Source organism: Zingiber officinale, chromosome 1A, assembly GCF_018446385.1.
Source record: "Zingiber officinale cultivar Zhangliang chromosome 1A, Zo_v1.1, whole genome shotgun sequence".
In the NCBI taxonomy this organism is placed as follows: Eukaryota; Viridiplantae; Streptophyta; class Magnoliopsida; order Zingiberales; family Zingiberaceae; genus Zingiber; species Zingiber officinale.
The window spans coordinates 19052653-19068104 of record NC_055987.1 but is presented as its reverse complement, the minus strand read 5'-3'; the positions used below and the strand labels follow the sequence as shown (position 1 = coordinate 19068104).

Sequence of the window (15452 nt, the reverse complement as noted above, 5' to 3'; positions counted from 1 at the left end):
TGAACCCAATCCAATCGATTGGTTGATCGATTGGGTTTCTGATTTCCTGAAATTCAATTTCAGCGAACTTCAGAAACTCCCCAAAAATTCTACAAAAATCTAAAAATCATGAAAATTCATGTAGATACTACTTAGGGTATATACTATCAAGTAAAAATAGTTTTCTATGAAAATACTTCCTATTTTCAAAGATTGACACAAACTTTGAAACTTGTAAAAACTCTAGTGTTTTCTTCCAAGTTTGTGCTCAACTATTCAATGATGATTACTATCAAAAGATAGCCTTCATCAAGGTTTTTCAAAGTACATTTAAAATCATTTTCAGAACTAATATCCAACCATGTTCATTGGGCTCAATGCACATAACTTGTACATTAGCTTTCCCAATGATTGGAAAACACATAACTATGTGTTTTGATGAACCTAAAACTCAACAAGATGCACTTAATCAACATCTTGAGTTTTGTTTACCATCCTAACATCTCACTTGTATCTAATGTGTCCTAAAACACATACAAGTCACCTTATGATTCTTTATTAGATGTAAATTTGGTTTTGTCCTAAACTAAGGGATTATGCATATCTATCTAGGCATTATGAGACTTATGATCATCCACCTAGGATGTCATTTTAGTAGAATCCCACTTGTTGGGATATTCACCATTCATAATAAATGCCTTTGTCCTTAATCACAAGGAAATTAACTTAATGCATGATGTTACATGGCATACGTCAAAATAAATATTTTTCAAAAGAAAAACATGCTATAACTACATGATGTATGTATGACATGACATGGTATTTTTATATTTTTCATAATAAACATGAATACAACACATGATGTCATGACATATGAAGAGCAAGCAATCATGGCATTTTAGCATAAATAAAATATACCTAGATAATCTATCTAAGTATCCTTAAATCTTAGCTAAGCCTTAAACTTAATCCTAGATTGCCTATCCCTTCCTTAAGAGAATGCCAAAACTAACTTGGCATTTCTTTTGCCTTTATTCTATTTGTGCCAATTGAAATTAAAACTTCAATACTCAAGTATTTGTTTGGCACATATTACTCCTTTTAAGGATTAAATGTTTAGATTGAGAATTAAATTTGCCCTTAATCCCTTAAGAACATACAATATCTCAACTAGACAATTCCTTATCCTGTTTCCAAGTGTGCTAACTTACATTAGATATGATTCCTCAAAGTATGTCACATTTTACTCTTTCAAAGAGTAAATGAAATCAAATTAAGGCTTAGATTCGCCTTTAGCCTTCTAAGAAAATGCCAAAACTCTAACTTGGCATTTCTTATCATTTTCTAAATGTGTCAACTTAAATTAGATTTAACTCCTCAATTTTGACACATTTTTGCTCTTAAAGGCTTTAATTACATTTGATTAAAGCATGAGTTTTCTCTTAATTTCTTAAGAAAGTATCAAAATTCTAACTTGATTTTTCTTATACTTTTCTTAAGTGTGCCAAGTTAGATTAAGTTCAACTCTTCAAATTTTAGCACATATATTACTCTTTCAAAGAGTAACCCTACAATCCTTTTCATTTTCAAAGGTTAACAGTAACCTTGAAAATGCTCTCAAGTGTCAACTTTAACAAGGTTGGGTTAACTACCCTTCCTATTGGAGTTGACACTCTCTAAACCCATCTAGGGTGTAGAGAATATGCTCCTAGGAACCCAAAACCTATTGGTGCTCCTTGGATGCTCTAGGTACTCACTAGGGATAACTTCCCTAGATACCTTCCTAAGGACCTTTCTAGGCTTCTTAGAAGCCTTGGTCACTTCTACTAGGTCACTCCTAGGGATAACTTCCCGTGTAACCTTCTTTGTGACTTTTTTTGGTCCTTTTGGAGCCTTAGTCACCTTGGTCTTGACAAAAGTACTCTTAGGGATGACTTCCCTAGTATTTTTGGCTTGACCTCTAGACCTAGGTTTGGTTTCATAGATATATGAAACCCTATGATAGGAAGTCACATCCTTCTTGACTTTAGGTTTGTATCCCAAACCTCTATAGCCATTGGATGACTCTTGTCTAGCTTTTCCTAGGTTTTGCTCATTTTGACCCCTAAGCATGTTTTCCATTTTAGCTAGGGTTCTTTCTAAGTTATCAAGTCTTGACCTCAAGACTTGGTTCTCCTTCATTAAATCCATAGATTTGGATTTTTATTGATTCCTATGAGCATTGCTAGCCTTAGGCTTATATCTAAAGTCCTTGGAATTGTTGCCTAAGTAGTTATCTACCTTCCTAACCTTAGGTATGGTAGATCTAGCACGAGGAGGTATATATTTGTCCTTAGATTTATCATGCATTCTATTTTCATGATAAATAGCATTATAATGATTTAAATTTGAACTAACATGTTTTTTTTTTATCATTTCTAAGAGAATTTGCATTAATAAAATTTACCTTGGGTTTGCTTTTATAAGCTCCCCTTAGATTTGTGCTTCCTCTAGTTACCTTGGTTGGCTTCTTCCCTTTAGGACATTGACTTCGGTAATGTCCTCTCTGATTGCAAGAGAAGCACACAATGTGCTCCTTGCTTCTCTTTATTGTGGGGTTGGTCTCCTTGAGCTTTTCTTTGGCCTTTGTTGCTACTTGGCCCTTCTTCTTAGCCAATTTGGGCCATTTGCTCTTGTAGTGCCCATACTCCCTACACTCAAAGCAAATGATATGATTTTTGTTATTTACAAATGAATTTTCTATACCTTTGCTTGTAGGGATGATGCTTGATTCTCCATTTGATGTAGCTTGAATGGTGGAGGTTGCATCATCTTCTTCTTCTTCTCCTTTTGAGAGTGTGGGTGCTTCCACCTCTTCAACTTTTGAGGATGTGGATGCTTCCACCTCTTCCTTTCTTGAAGATGTAGAAGATCTCTCATCTTCTTCCTTCTCCTCCTCTTCCTTCTTCTCCTCGAATGTTGACCTTATGTCAACATCGGATTGGTCCTTCTCTTCTTGGACCAATGAGTCCTTCTCCTTGGGCTCCTCCACTCCTTGAAATTGAGTGGGGTTATCATGATAGGCAATGATCTTTTTCCAAAGATCATTTGCACTCGTGCATTCACCTACACTCAAAATTATATTAGAAGGTAATAAATTAAGCAATATTTTTGTTACCTCCTTATCCGCCTCTGCTAGCTCCTTTTGTTCCTTGGTCCAATGTCGAGGTCGGAGGCGCTTACCTTTTTTATCCATTGGAGCTTTAAATGGGTCCTCCAAGATAACCCATTGGTTCCAATCCATTTGGAACCAAGTCTCCAATCGATTCCTCCAAAAACTGAATTCTTCTTTGTCGTATGGCGGTGGAATCCGGATGTCCCATCCAAGTGGACCTCCCAAGTCCATCTTCTTCCTCTAGCTTCTTGCTCTCTTGGCGGTTAGTCCTCAAAAGAGCGACCTCACTCTAATACCAATTGTTGGGACCTTTGTGCCCGCTAGAGAGGGGGGGGGGGGGGGGAATAGCGTTTCGTCACGCTCCTTGCGTCATCTGCTTCGTCTTGATAATGTGTAGCGGAAAACTCGAAGATAAAAACACTTAAACGTTCACACAACACTAACAAGTAGATTTACTTGGTATCTACCTCAAGAAGAGGTGACTAGTCCAAGGATTCACACACTCACGCACCCTCCACTATGAAAACCCTCCTTCTCGGTCGCAGCCGGAGGTGGAGAAGCCTCGTACAAACTCACACTACAGCACAACAACACTACAAGAAGAAAAATACAAGAATACAACTGAAATACACTCTTCTTCTTGCTTACTTGCTGCTTGTAGTAGCCTCTTGAACCTTGGGATGCAAACCAAGAGCCTTCAAGAACTGGCTATGAAAATTTGGAGAAGTCGAGTGAAGAATCACCAAAAATAGCAGGAAGAAGAACGCAAAGTTCTGCGGAGAAAATGCTCCGCCAAGGCTTTAAACAGTGCTCCCAATCGATTCAATCCATCCCCAATTGATTGCCACGTCAGCACCGCTTCATCCTAGTCATCCATCACTCGTTTCCTACCCAACGGTCACTTCCCAATTGATCGACCGATTAATTGGGACTATCTGAATCGATCGGTCAATCGATTCAGAAATATTTTGTGCTCTCGCGTACGCGCGAGAGCTTCTCCTCCCCAATCGATCGACCGATCGATTGGTAGCTCCCAATCACTACAAGAAAAAAGCCTAACAACAACAGTTTTTCACAGTTGTCGTAGCCTCTTTCGGACTGTTGTTAAAGGCTGTGTTGTTAAAAGGGGTGCCCAAAGACAACAGTTTTTAACCGTTGTCTTTGAAGGCAAAGACAACAGTTTTACAACGGTGAAAAATAGTTGTCTTTTCCTTCAAAGACAATAGTTTTTCACCGTTGTCTTTGAGCGTCTACCTTTAATAACAGGGTCTTCAACAACAATTTTAAACTATCTACAACAACGGTGAAAAACCGTTGTCTTTTTTCGATAAAAAAATAAAAAAAATTAATACACAATTTTCCAATATTATAAATCATTCAAAATACTAAATTTCAAAATAAAATTTAATATACAATTTTTTAACATTCAAAAATAATATCTATAACATTCTGAAGAAATTTCATAAGCAACCAACAAAATTTCATAAGCAACCAACAAAATGATAATACTATTAAAACAAAGGTAGAACAATATAACACGAGATTTTCTAATCTATTTTGATTGTTGAACTTTTGCTCCTAATATGTTTCAAGGACCGCAGCGCTACTACGGTGCTCTTCATGTATAAGCTCTGCATATATTTAATCTCCTCCAACTCCGGAACCCTCCCACTTGATTGTGCCGGCTTTGGCACTCCATTTTGTCCGTCGCATTCTGCTGAAATTGACAGGTTGTTGCTGGGGAAGAGGTGGTCTAGCATAGCCACACACTCCTTCACGAGTTTGTATAGGAGATCAGTTGTAAAGAATGGCTGCTGCAGCACCTTTTCGATGAAGGGCTGCCTGATAAGTGCTCCTGTTCTCTTGTCATACTTCTTCAGTATTTTCACTAGACCTGAATTCATCACAACAAGAATAATAAACCATCTAAATGAGTGCACAAATTTTAAAAAAAAAAGAACCAGAAGAAAGGACAGAACAGTTAATCAATAACACTCAGATAATTGTAAACTATAATTAGGCTCTGATCATGACTATGCTAACATGAGTTTCCTTATTAACAAATTGAGAAATAATGGTTTGGAGAAATTAACAAACAAGACATGTAATATCTAAAACAAATGGGAGAGTTTGATACCTAAATAAAATCAACCTTGTTTAGTCAATGTAAAATCAGTTAAACTGCATTGGTAGTAGGCAAATAACATAAAATTTTCTGTTGTGGAAGTTATACTGAGAGTGGATTGATTGTTTCACCAATGACAAGAGAAATATTACTGTGTGATTTGAAGAAGAAATCCAAATATCTATTCTGCTGAATGCTAATTTATCATAACCTAGCAAAACAAATTTACCAAGCTACTCCAACGCCCTTCTTAATCAATTTGATCAATTAGTAAACATGATTGTAGAATAAAACCCATAAATTGCCTCTGAAGTGAAAGTGCTAAGTTTATACTGGGCTGAATGTAATTCATACACCATATGGATTGTTTGCAATGAAAATTACAAGCTCCAAAAAACAAAAACAAAGGTTTGGAACATAAAGGGATATCAATCCATCACAACTTAGATTGTTTGGAGGATCCACAGAAGTGTATTAATTTACATGTTAGAATACTGAAAATAAGCTACAGTGAAATCTTTAATGTGTACCATGGACTACATAAGAATAGATCAAGAAAAAGTTGAATTCTTACGGAAACCTACCCATGTAGTTAATTACGTGATCTTCTCCTTAGCCTTTACTTTCCTTTGAACATTCTTCCTTGATAGTGATCTTCAAAATTATATTAATTGTCAAGATGCATGCTATAAAACTGTTCAAACAATCACTTAGATAAAGCACAAACAATCATTTTGTTTGTGCTTCAAGATCCTAAAAAGATTGAATTGCACATGGCAAAGATGTCGTCAGGCTGCAAACTTCTCCCTTAAATCAATTTCCAAACATGAAATACTAGTAGCGATATTGAACTATTTTTCTAGTTGTCAGTCTTTCTTACAAAGGATGCAGTTTAATTTTCATTGACAGATAACATGTTGCATAAATACTTGACTAGCTGTAATATGAGTATGAAGTACTCGGGAATTAACTGTTGGAGTTATCTTTCAAATGTTGAATTAATGGAAAAGGACCTAACCTATCATAGTTTTCAAATAAAACATCTCAATAACCTGGGAAATGATGGGATAAAATGATTATCACGGTAATTTATATTAAACAAAAAGAGATTCCTACTTACATTGCAGGATAAGCCTATGAGTTTTTTGAATTAGATGATGATGCAGATTGACTGCCTTTTGTTTCCTTGACATTCTCTTTCATATCAGGACAATCTTCATTTTTTGGGTTCAAGGTACTTGAATCCATCTTCTGGACCTCCTCTTTTGTGTATATAAAAATATGACGGACCATAGCACAAAATTCCCTGCAGAAAATTATACAACACCAGTTGTCAACATATCCACTTTATACATAGAAATTGGAAGATATATATACATAAGAGAAGAACATTAGGAATGTAGAAGCATGCTTACTGCCAAGGGTCATCTGCTGATCATGCCTACTTATTACCTAGGATTACCTAACTCAAAAATGCTAAAGGTCAAGGGATGTTTATGCTCATCTGTGTGGCCCAAAAAGGAAAACAACTTGCTGGAAAATATGAGCAGTAAGTAGATGTACACGGACACTACACTGAAATGCTACAGGCATGCTGGAAACATGAATAACATGCTGGAATTAAGGTTGTCCGACTGTTCCCATTGATGCAGGCTTAAAACGTGAGCTAGGTGCCAGAATTGGAGGTTGTTCGGACTGATACAATCGAGGCATATTAATCACAGAAAACTCAGACTTTCCACGCCAATAGGTATAGCTATTCGGCTTGACAAAACCAAGCAAGGAAAGGAAAACTCTAGCATACAATCCTACCCGGCACAGGAAAATCCGAAAGCAAGGAAAGCAAATCGAAGCTAGCAACTCCTACCACAGGTGAGTAATACTTACAATGCTTTCTTGGACTTACAACCGAAGGGAAAAAAACAACTCTAGGGCTTCGGTTAGTTCGGATCTTCAACCTCCCTTGCGCCCACAGACCCTCTTCGATGGGGAAAGCTCGAATCCGTGAGGTTCGCCGGAGAGAAACCTTCACCGGCCTTCTTTGGCTTTTCGTTCGGGCAGAGTCGCACACGCACGAAGAGGAAGAAGAGTAGCATTAGGGTTCGGGAAAGAAATTAACCCTTTATAACCTAGGTTTTATTTCTGCCCTTTACTATAACTTAAATACATCTCGCTACATACTTGGTTAACAAATCACGCGCAGCCCAGTTGGTTGGCTGCGTTCGGTTAAGTCGGGTTCGGTCGGGGGTCTTGGGTTCGAGTCTCACCTTCAACATTTTTGGTCAAAACTTCTTTCTTTTTGTAACATACTAAACGACCTCCAAAAATTATGTTAAAATACTCTAAAAATTCCTAAAAATCTCTAGAATATTTTAAAAGTATTTCCAAATATTTGTATGGACTTTTAGAACTTGAAATGGGGAAAATTGGGTCGTTACATTCTTGATCTACTAAGGGACTGAATGGAGATGGACACTACACATTAAGTCAAATATGAAAATTTGATTTAAAATCATTGGATCTTGCATATACACCAAAATTCAAAAAGCAAAGGAACTAGAAAGATATTAATCAGTCAGAAGCGAAGAACTAAATGGAATAATCTAAGGAATGAAAGAGAAAAGTATTAAATGAAGCTACGTAGTAAATGAAAGAGCCGTCGGCGGAGGAGGCGTCAGGGTGCTTCTCGGTGAGGGCGCGGTGGGGGAGTTGCAGCTGGCGGTTGAGAAGGCGACATATGTTTTTTGGCCGGACGGATCTGTAATAAATGATCACACAACCAAACTCAACATCTCAAACAATGTATACAATCAAGTCCACACAAATCTAGCACTAAAAACAACTTACCCTCGAGCCATATCTGATATCTCTCTCGGAGGGCTCGGGAGGTTATTGTGGCGGTGAACTGGGACAGAGGAATAGGGCAATGCCAACACTAGAGTAAAGATCGGTTAGAGCAAACCTGGTTCGATCGTCGAAGCTGCGATATGTAGAGAGGCGCCGCAGAAGGTTAGATCTAGGGTTCAAACCCCTCTTAACCGGAGATCCACCAATGCAGGGTCGGTGACTCTAGGAGAAGAGAAATCTCCGGACGGACTCCAGTGATCAGTAGAGAAGAGCCTTAGCCGGCGGTGGACGCTTGGTACTAGCGCGATCGATTTACTCGTAGCTCCGACGTCGGGGAAGAGTTAGGGCTCGGCGACGGCAGCTATGGCGTTGATCGGAGCAAGGCACGACTCAATGAGGCTTCAGCCGGCGTTGAGTAACTCTTGGCTGGTGGTTATGTATGGGAGAAGTCGCGAAGGAGGAGTCGGAGCGAGGATCGGTTGGGAAGGAGAGGAGAAATGGGGTTTAGGTTTTTGTTCATGAGTTTTTTTTCGTGAAGTTAAAAAAAACTATTATTTTTTTGGGATTCAACAACATTCAATAGACAACAGTTTAATAAAACTGTTGTATATTATCATGTAAGCAATGCTAAAAGACAATAGTTTTTTAAAACCGTTGTCTTTGACATACATTAGACAATAGTTTTTTAAAAATCGTTGTCTTTGACATACATTAGACAACAGTTTTTTAAAAACCGTTGTCATTTAAAAAAAATTATGGTGAACAACAACGGTTTTCAATAAAATCGTTGTTAAATGGCAAAAGACAACAATTTCTCAAAAAACTATTGTCTATTAGGTGTGGTTAAATCTAAAATTTCTTGTAGTGAATCGATCGGCCGATCGATTGGGATGACTTTTATGCTCGCGAGTAATGCGCCCAATCGATCGGCCGATCGATTGGAGCCAGCCCACACTTGCAGCACACTCCAATCGATCGACTGATCGATTGGAGTCTGGTTCAATCGATTGCCTGATCGATTGAACTGCCTAGACTTGACTCAAATTCAAGTCCAAAGCCCCCAACCCAACTCCAGGTCAACCGTGACCTGTTGGATCTCCATGCCTAGCATTTACCCACATCCGACCAACCTCGAACTAGCCTTCTAGCCTCCTCCATCAGCCTTGCGTCCTTCGGATATCTCCCATCCTTCACGCCTTGCCTTCAGGAGCTTCCTTCGGCCTCATCCTAGTTGTCGGATTATACACCACACTCGATCAACCTTGAACTAGCCTTCTAGCCTCCTCCATCAGCCTTGCGTCGCTCGGATATCTACCCATCCTTCACGCCTTGCCTTCAGGAGCTTCCTTCAGCCTCATCCTAGTTATCGAGTTCTCCTTGCCAAGTCACACTAGGACTTACCTTGCCAAGACCACATGCTTGGACTTCTTAATTGCCTAGCTCCTTACCAAGGCTTTCTCCTGTGCCAAGATCACACTTGGACTTTCCAAATGCCTGGCTCCTCACCAGGACTTTCCACATGCCTAAACTCTAGTTAGGACTTTCACAATTGCCTAAACTCCAGTTAGGACCTTCCCAATCGCCTAAACTCCAGTTAGGACTTTCCCAATTGCTTAAACTCTAGTTAGGACTTTCCCAATTGCCTAAACTCTAGTTAGGACTTTTACAATTGCCTAGACTCCAGTTAGGACTTTCCCAGTCAAGTCTCCTGTCAACCTTGACCTACTTGACTTGTCTTCTTCTCAACATGGTCAACTCTTTGACCATCTCCACAATCGGACGATTGCTCCAGTAATCTCCATACATTGTCAAACGAACGATTGCCCTAGCAATTTCTATATATTGTCAAACGGATGATTGCCCTAACAATCTCCATATATTGTCAAACATCAAAACTTAAATCTCGACTCAAGCTTGACTCAACTTAAGCTTAGTCAAACTGGTCAAACTTGACCTAGGGAAATTGCCCCAACAATATATACATACAAAATATACATCAGCCACACGTGGCTGGAATATATACACAACCACACAGTTAATAATCTCAGCCTACATGGCTGGACAAAATATAACAACAACCACGCAGTTATATATATACAATGAACAACCCACTCGGCTGCATTAAAAACTAACACAGTGGAAAAACGATAACGGAAAGCCCAATACAACACAATCAACACACTGCTAGCCGGCTAGGCTTTATACATCAACCACAACAATACAAATACAAGAACAACACCAAATACAACAAACACCAAATACAAATAAAGCATAAATGAAACCCGAAGCGATCTTCGGATGTGACGTAGGACCCGACAGATAGGATACTCCAAGCGACACACCAACCATCTATGTACTACTTGAAATCATAAAGGTATAAATGCAGTGGTGAGTATAGGTAACTTAGCGGGTAATAGAAAGGATAGTGCATGGTCCATAAATAAACATGGAGATCAACGGTATACAGTCTCAGTAGGGAATAAAGAACATGATCATACTATCACAAACAATGCACCTAAACATATATGACATAATAACCTGACATATAAACTGTACAAACCACAACTATCATAATGATAGATACATACCCAATCTGGAATCAACACATGGTACAATGATCAGTAAACTAACCGGATCTGCAACAAACCCACTCATGACACCTGTGCAATATAAATACAACTGCATATACATGTAAAATAAATGACATGTATGCAGCATGACAACCATATGAAACAAGCATATCTCAAACAAGTGCAACAACCACAATCACATGCATCTAGTATCTACTAGGCATATATGCAAAAATATCTCTAAAGATGCACCGCACATCATATGCAAAAATGTGTATGCATGCTCCATGGTCACCCCCACCACCTCTCTAGACACCACGACCCCTGTATGGCCGAGAGGCTTGGGTCTGTGACAAACCATACTAGCCTCCGGTAAATGCACTGCTATAGGCGGCCGAATCGGACGGGCAGCTAAGTAGTTATCTAACTACATAGCTAAGGGTCCCTGACCACTCACATCTCTAGCCCTCTGACTACTGTACCCTCAAAACTCACTACTCCAGAGTGGTCTAGGCTAACAGAACACTGAGCGGCTGAGTAAGTGCGACAGGACTAGCTCCACTCCTAGCTACCACTCTCTATCAGTAGTCGAAAGGACAGCTATAAACGACTGACGACTCTCTCAACCACAAGGGAGACAATAGTCGTCAGCAATGCAATGAATGATGAACATGATATATATATAATCATGATACGAACACCGTCATCATCCATGCAACTCTAAATCCACCTAAGTACCCCACAACATGAGTATGATCATATACACAACTACATATGTATAATCAACCAAGAATCTCCGATAATCCCCCTAACACATGTACACAGAACATAGGTAACACATCAAACACATGTATATACAACAAATATACAATCAACACAACTCCTCCAATCATCACACCGGACAAATGTGTACACGGCATACAAATGGGCAATCATCATATGAACATCACCAACGAACCATCCCCTACCATACACACTCTACATGTACACAAAATACCACAGAGTATAGATAATCCAAAGTGTAAACTGTATAAGAATTAAATAGATCATCACAAGGGTCAAGCATAAGTATTAAGCAGGAAAGTAACCAACGAACACGATATAAGGTAAAGCAGCCTAAACCATCACATAATAACCATGCACTAAGCTCAATAAAAATCTACATAGAGCCAAGGAAGAAATACCAGCCGTAAAATGTAGATCATGCCAAGTAATCCTGCGTCGAGACACTTGTCCTGAATCCAAGTCCTGCAACAATCAATATGTTTATATTTTATTTAGCTAAATTCATATGAATTAAATAGCTAAATAAAATCCCTAACCCAATATAGGTTCACTCCAATCAAATCTGATCTCTGACTAATCCCCTAAATCAAAACATCCTTTAATCCAATAACAAATCCATCTCTCTAATATCAATTCATCTCATAATGATATCAACCCACAATAATTTATCACAAAATCAAATCTCTACCATAAATCCACAACAACCTAACATCATCATCAATAACTAACCAAACCACCACATCTGATAACCCAACCAACAATCAATCCAATGATCCAATGAATGATCACATAACAATCCATATCAACCAATCACCATATCCTCAAATTCCAACCCAATACAAACCCCAATCAATCCAACACAAACCAATAACGATCATGTATCCATCTACATAACTTATTCACCAATTAACCATTACAAATCAGCATCTAAACTTACCCAAACCTAAAGTGGCAACTGGTGAAACATGACCAGAGGAAATCACTGCCAAAACAGGATCGCCAGAGTTGTGGATCACCGGTGAACAGTACTGACCAAAGTTACCAAACATCAAATCTCCATATTCTAATACCAAAAAGAAACCAGATTGCTACAAATCTGATATGAATCTTACCTTACCCCGATTTAGTACCAATAGATCCGATTCATGTGGAGAACCCACTTCTGGCAGCTAGGCAATAACCTGTGTTACCGATGGAATAGAAGATGTAGGCGCTCCTCCTCAAATCCGCAAAGAACAATGTTCTTGTGATCATCCTTCTCTCCAAGACCCCTGTCCGATCGGGTGCCCTAGATCACCGATCGATAATGATGTCGTTGAGCCAAGCATCGCACAGGACAAGATCAAGATCGTGAGGTATGGAAGGTGAGCAATATTAGGACACGAATTAAATGTGAGACAGAGAGATTGACCTCACCGCTATCGGCATCGAGCTCGGTGGTTGCCAGCGAAAAATCAGAGCTAGGGCTCGGATTCTTCCGCTTCTGGCCAAAGATATGCTCGCACCAGGGCAACGATCTGGGGAGAAGAACACTGCTAGGGCTGCATCGGCGATGGGAGGCGCTCAACGGCGTCGGGCGGCGTGGCATGTTCGGGAGAGATCGACGTCGGCAACGTCGAGCAGAGACGTGAGGGAAGGAAAGGAAAGGATCGGGGAAAAATGAGAAGGAATTCAGGAAATTCAAAAATAAAACCTAGGTGTAAGTTAATTAAACCTTAAGATAAATCCTAATTCAACTCCCATTTAAATGGGTATCCCATACAGGCTCCGCTGTACCCCGAATTCATCCCCTCAAAATGAGTCATACTGACCTCATTTAAATCTCGAAAAATTTCTAAAAATTTTAGAAAATTCTATAAGGCTATTTCTCCAATAACCTTATTATATAATTATTATTTGGGTATCGTATTTTACATCTGCTTTGCCGTGGGCATGATTAGCAGATATCAAAGTAACCCAGGATCGGGACATTGGACTGCCGTAAAGCATATATTAAACTACCTAAATAGGACTAGAGATTATACGCTGGTTTACTAGGTAGATGATTTGTTCCCTGTGGGTTATACAGATTCAAACTTCCAATTAGAAAGGGACATCAGTAAATCAACCTCGGGGTATGTGTTTACTTTGGGAGGTGGAGCCATAGCATGGAGGAGTGTTAAGCAGAAATACGTTTCAGACTTCACCATGGAAGCTGAGTATGTGGCAGTCTCTGAGGCAGCCATAGAAGCTGTACGACTCAGCAACTTCTTAATAGACTTAGATGTAATTCCTGGTTTGCCCAAAGTTATCACAATTTATTGTGATAACAGTGGTGCAGTAGCAAGCTCGAAGGAACCACGAGTCCATAAGGTAAGTAAACACATTGAGCGTAAGTACCACCTGATACGAGACATCTAAAACGAGGAGAGGTTATTATCACCAAGATTACATCAGCAGATAACTTGGCAGATCCTTTCACTAAATCCCTTCCGGCGAGAGCTTTTGATAGGCATGTTGAAGGGATGAGAATCAGATGTATGGCAGCATTTATGACAGCATAGTCTTTTAGTATAAGTGGGAGATTATTGGGATGTATACTATAAGCCTAGTTTTTGTATGAACATCTGTTTTAAAATATTTTGAAATGAGAATCATTTTGGTCAAATGTTTGCATTTTATATTTATATATATGTTGATGCAGTTATCCATTTAATTTATATTATAGATAACATGGTGTGTGGTGCCACACAGAAGATCATGTTATCGGTTCCTTATAAATTATAAATAGTAGCTCACAACCAAGATGGATAGGGACAAACCATTGGAATGGTTGTAGTGTAATTTAGTATTAGTTTGTCTTGACAATAAAATTACACTTGTACACTATGTGTGTATTGAGTAGGACCATTTGAGGTTGTTCGATTCATACTGACTATATAAAAGAATAGAACCTCTGTTATTATGGATATGCGTCCTCTTAATCCCTATATAATAACAAACACGTATACTTAGTATTTATTTCTTTAACTTATCAATGGGTGAGATTTATTCATTAAATCAATAAGCTCGATGAGTTGGGAAATAATACTATTTATATGGTGTGTTGTTGATTATAGAAGAAATATGTATCCTGATTATTTAGGTTGATGATATCCCCTTGAGGAGCTCATAAGGATTATCATGTAAACCCCGCAGGTGGACTTAGTCCGGCATGATAATAAGGTTGAGTGGTACAACTCTTGGAATCAGATGTTAATTAATTGAGTTGTTAGTAACTCATTTAATTAATGGACATATGATATCTTAAACACGGGGAGATTAACGCACTCATGATAAGAAGGAGCCTATATTGTAATATGGGATTAGTGTGGTAGTTCAATAATAACCCTTTAGTGGTATGAGTTATTATTGATGGACTTGAGTTGGGTGTTCGGGGCGAACATGGGAAACCCAAGCCCATCAGGAGACCTAAACCAATTCCTCCTCTAGGTCCCTATTGTAGCCTCTATATATAAAGCCTCTCATCCACCCATCCATAACCGGGTTTGCTTTAACTTAACTTGGTTTGGTTTAACTTAACTTAGTTTGGTTTAACTTAACTTAGTTTGGTTTAACTTAACTTGGTTTGGTTTAACTTAACTTGGTTTATTTTAACTTAACTTAGTTTGGTTTAACATAGTTTGTTTAGATGTTTTCTAAACAAAATTTTGTTAATTTTTCTTTCCTTGTAACCGACGACAAGTCTATAAAAAGAAGTAGGATATGACCCCTAAAATCTAATATTCTTATTTTTCCTCACCTCTTCTCCTCCTTGTGGTCGGCGCCCTTTCCCTTTGCCTAGGGTCAACGCCCCTCACCTCTTCTCCTCCTCCTTGTGGCCGGTGGCCCCCTCCTCCTTGTGGCTAGCGGCCCCTCCTCCTCCTTCCTTGTGGCCAGTGCCCCCCTCCTCCTCCTTGTGGGCAGCGGCTTGAAGAAGAGAAAGAAAAGGAAGAAGAGGAAGAAGAAGAAG

General features: G+C 38.9%; 1 protein-coding gene across 1 annotated transcript; it reads right to left on the bottom strand.

The window, feature by feature from the left end:
• Nucleotides 1-4680: 4680 nt before the first annotated feature.
• On the bottom strand, nt 4681-6554 carry LOC121996788 (SPX domain-containing protein 1-like). Its single transcript, XM_042550905.1, has 2 exons — nt 6379-6554; nt 4681-5027 (listed from the first exon to the last, which is right to left on the bottom strand). Exons 1-2 carry the CDS (start codon nt 6449-6451, stop codon nt 4681-4683), a joined length of 420 nt encoding a protein of 139 aa, XP_042406839.1. The 5' UTR covers nt 6452-6554.
• Nucleotides 6555-15452: the final 8898 nt, after the last annotated feature.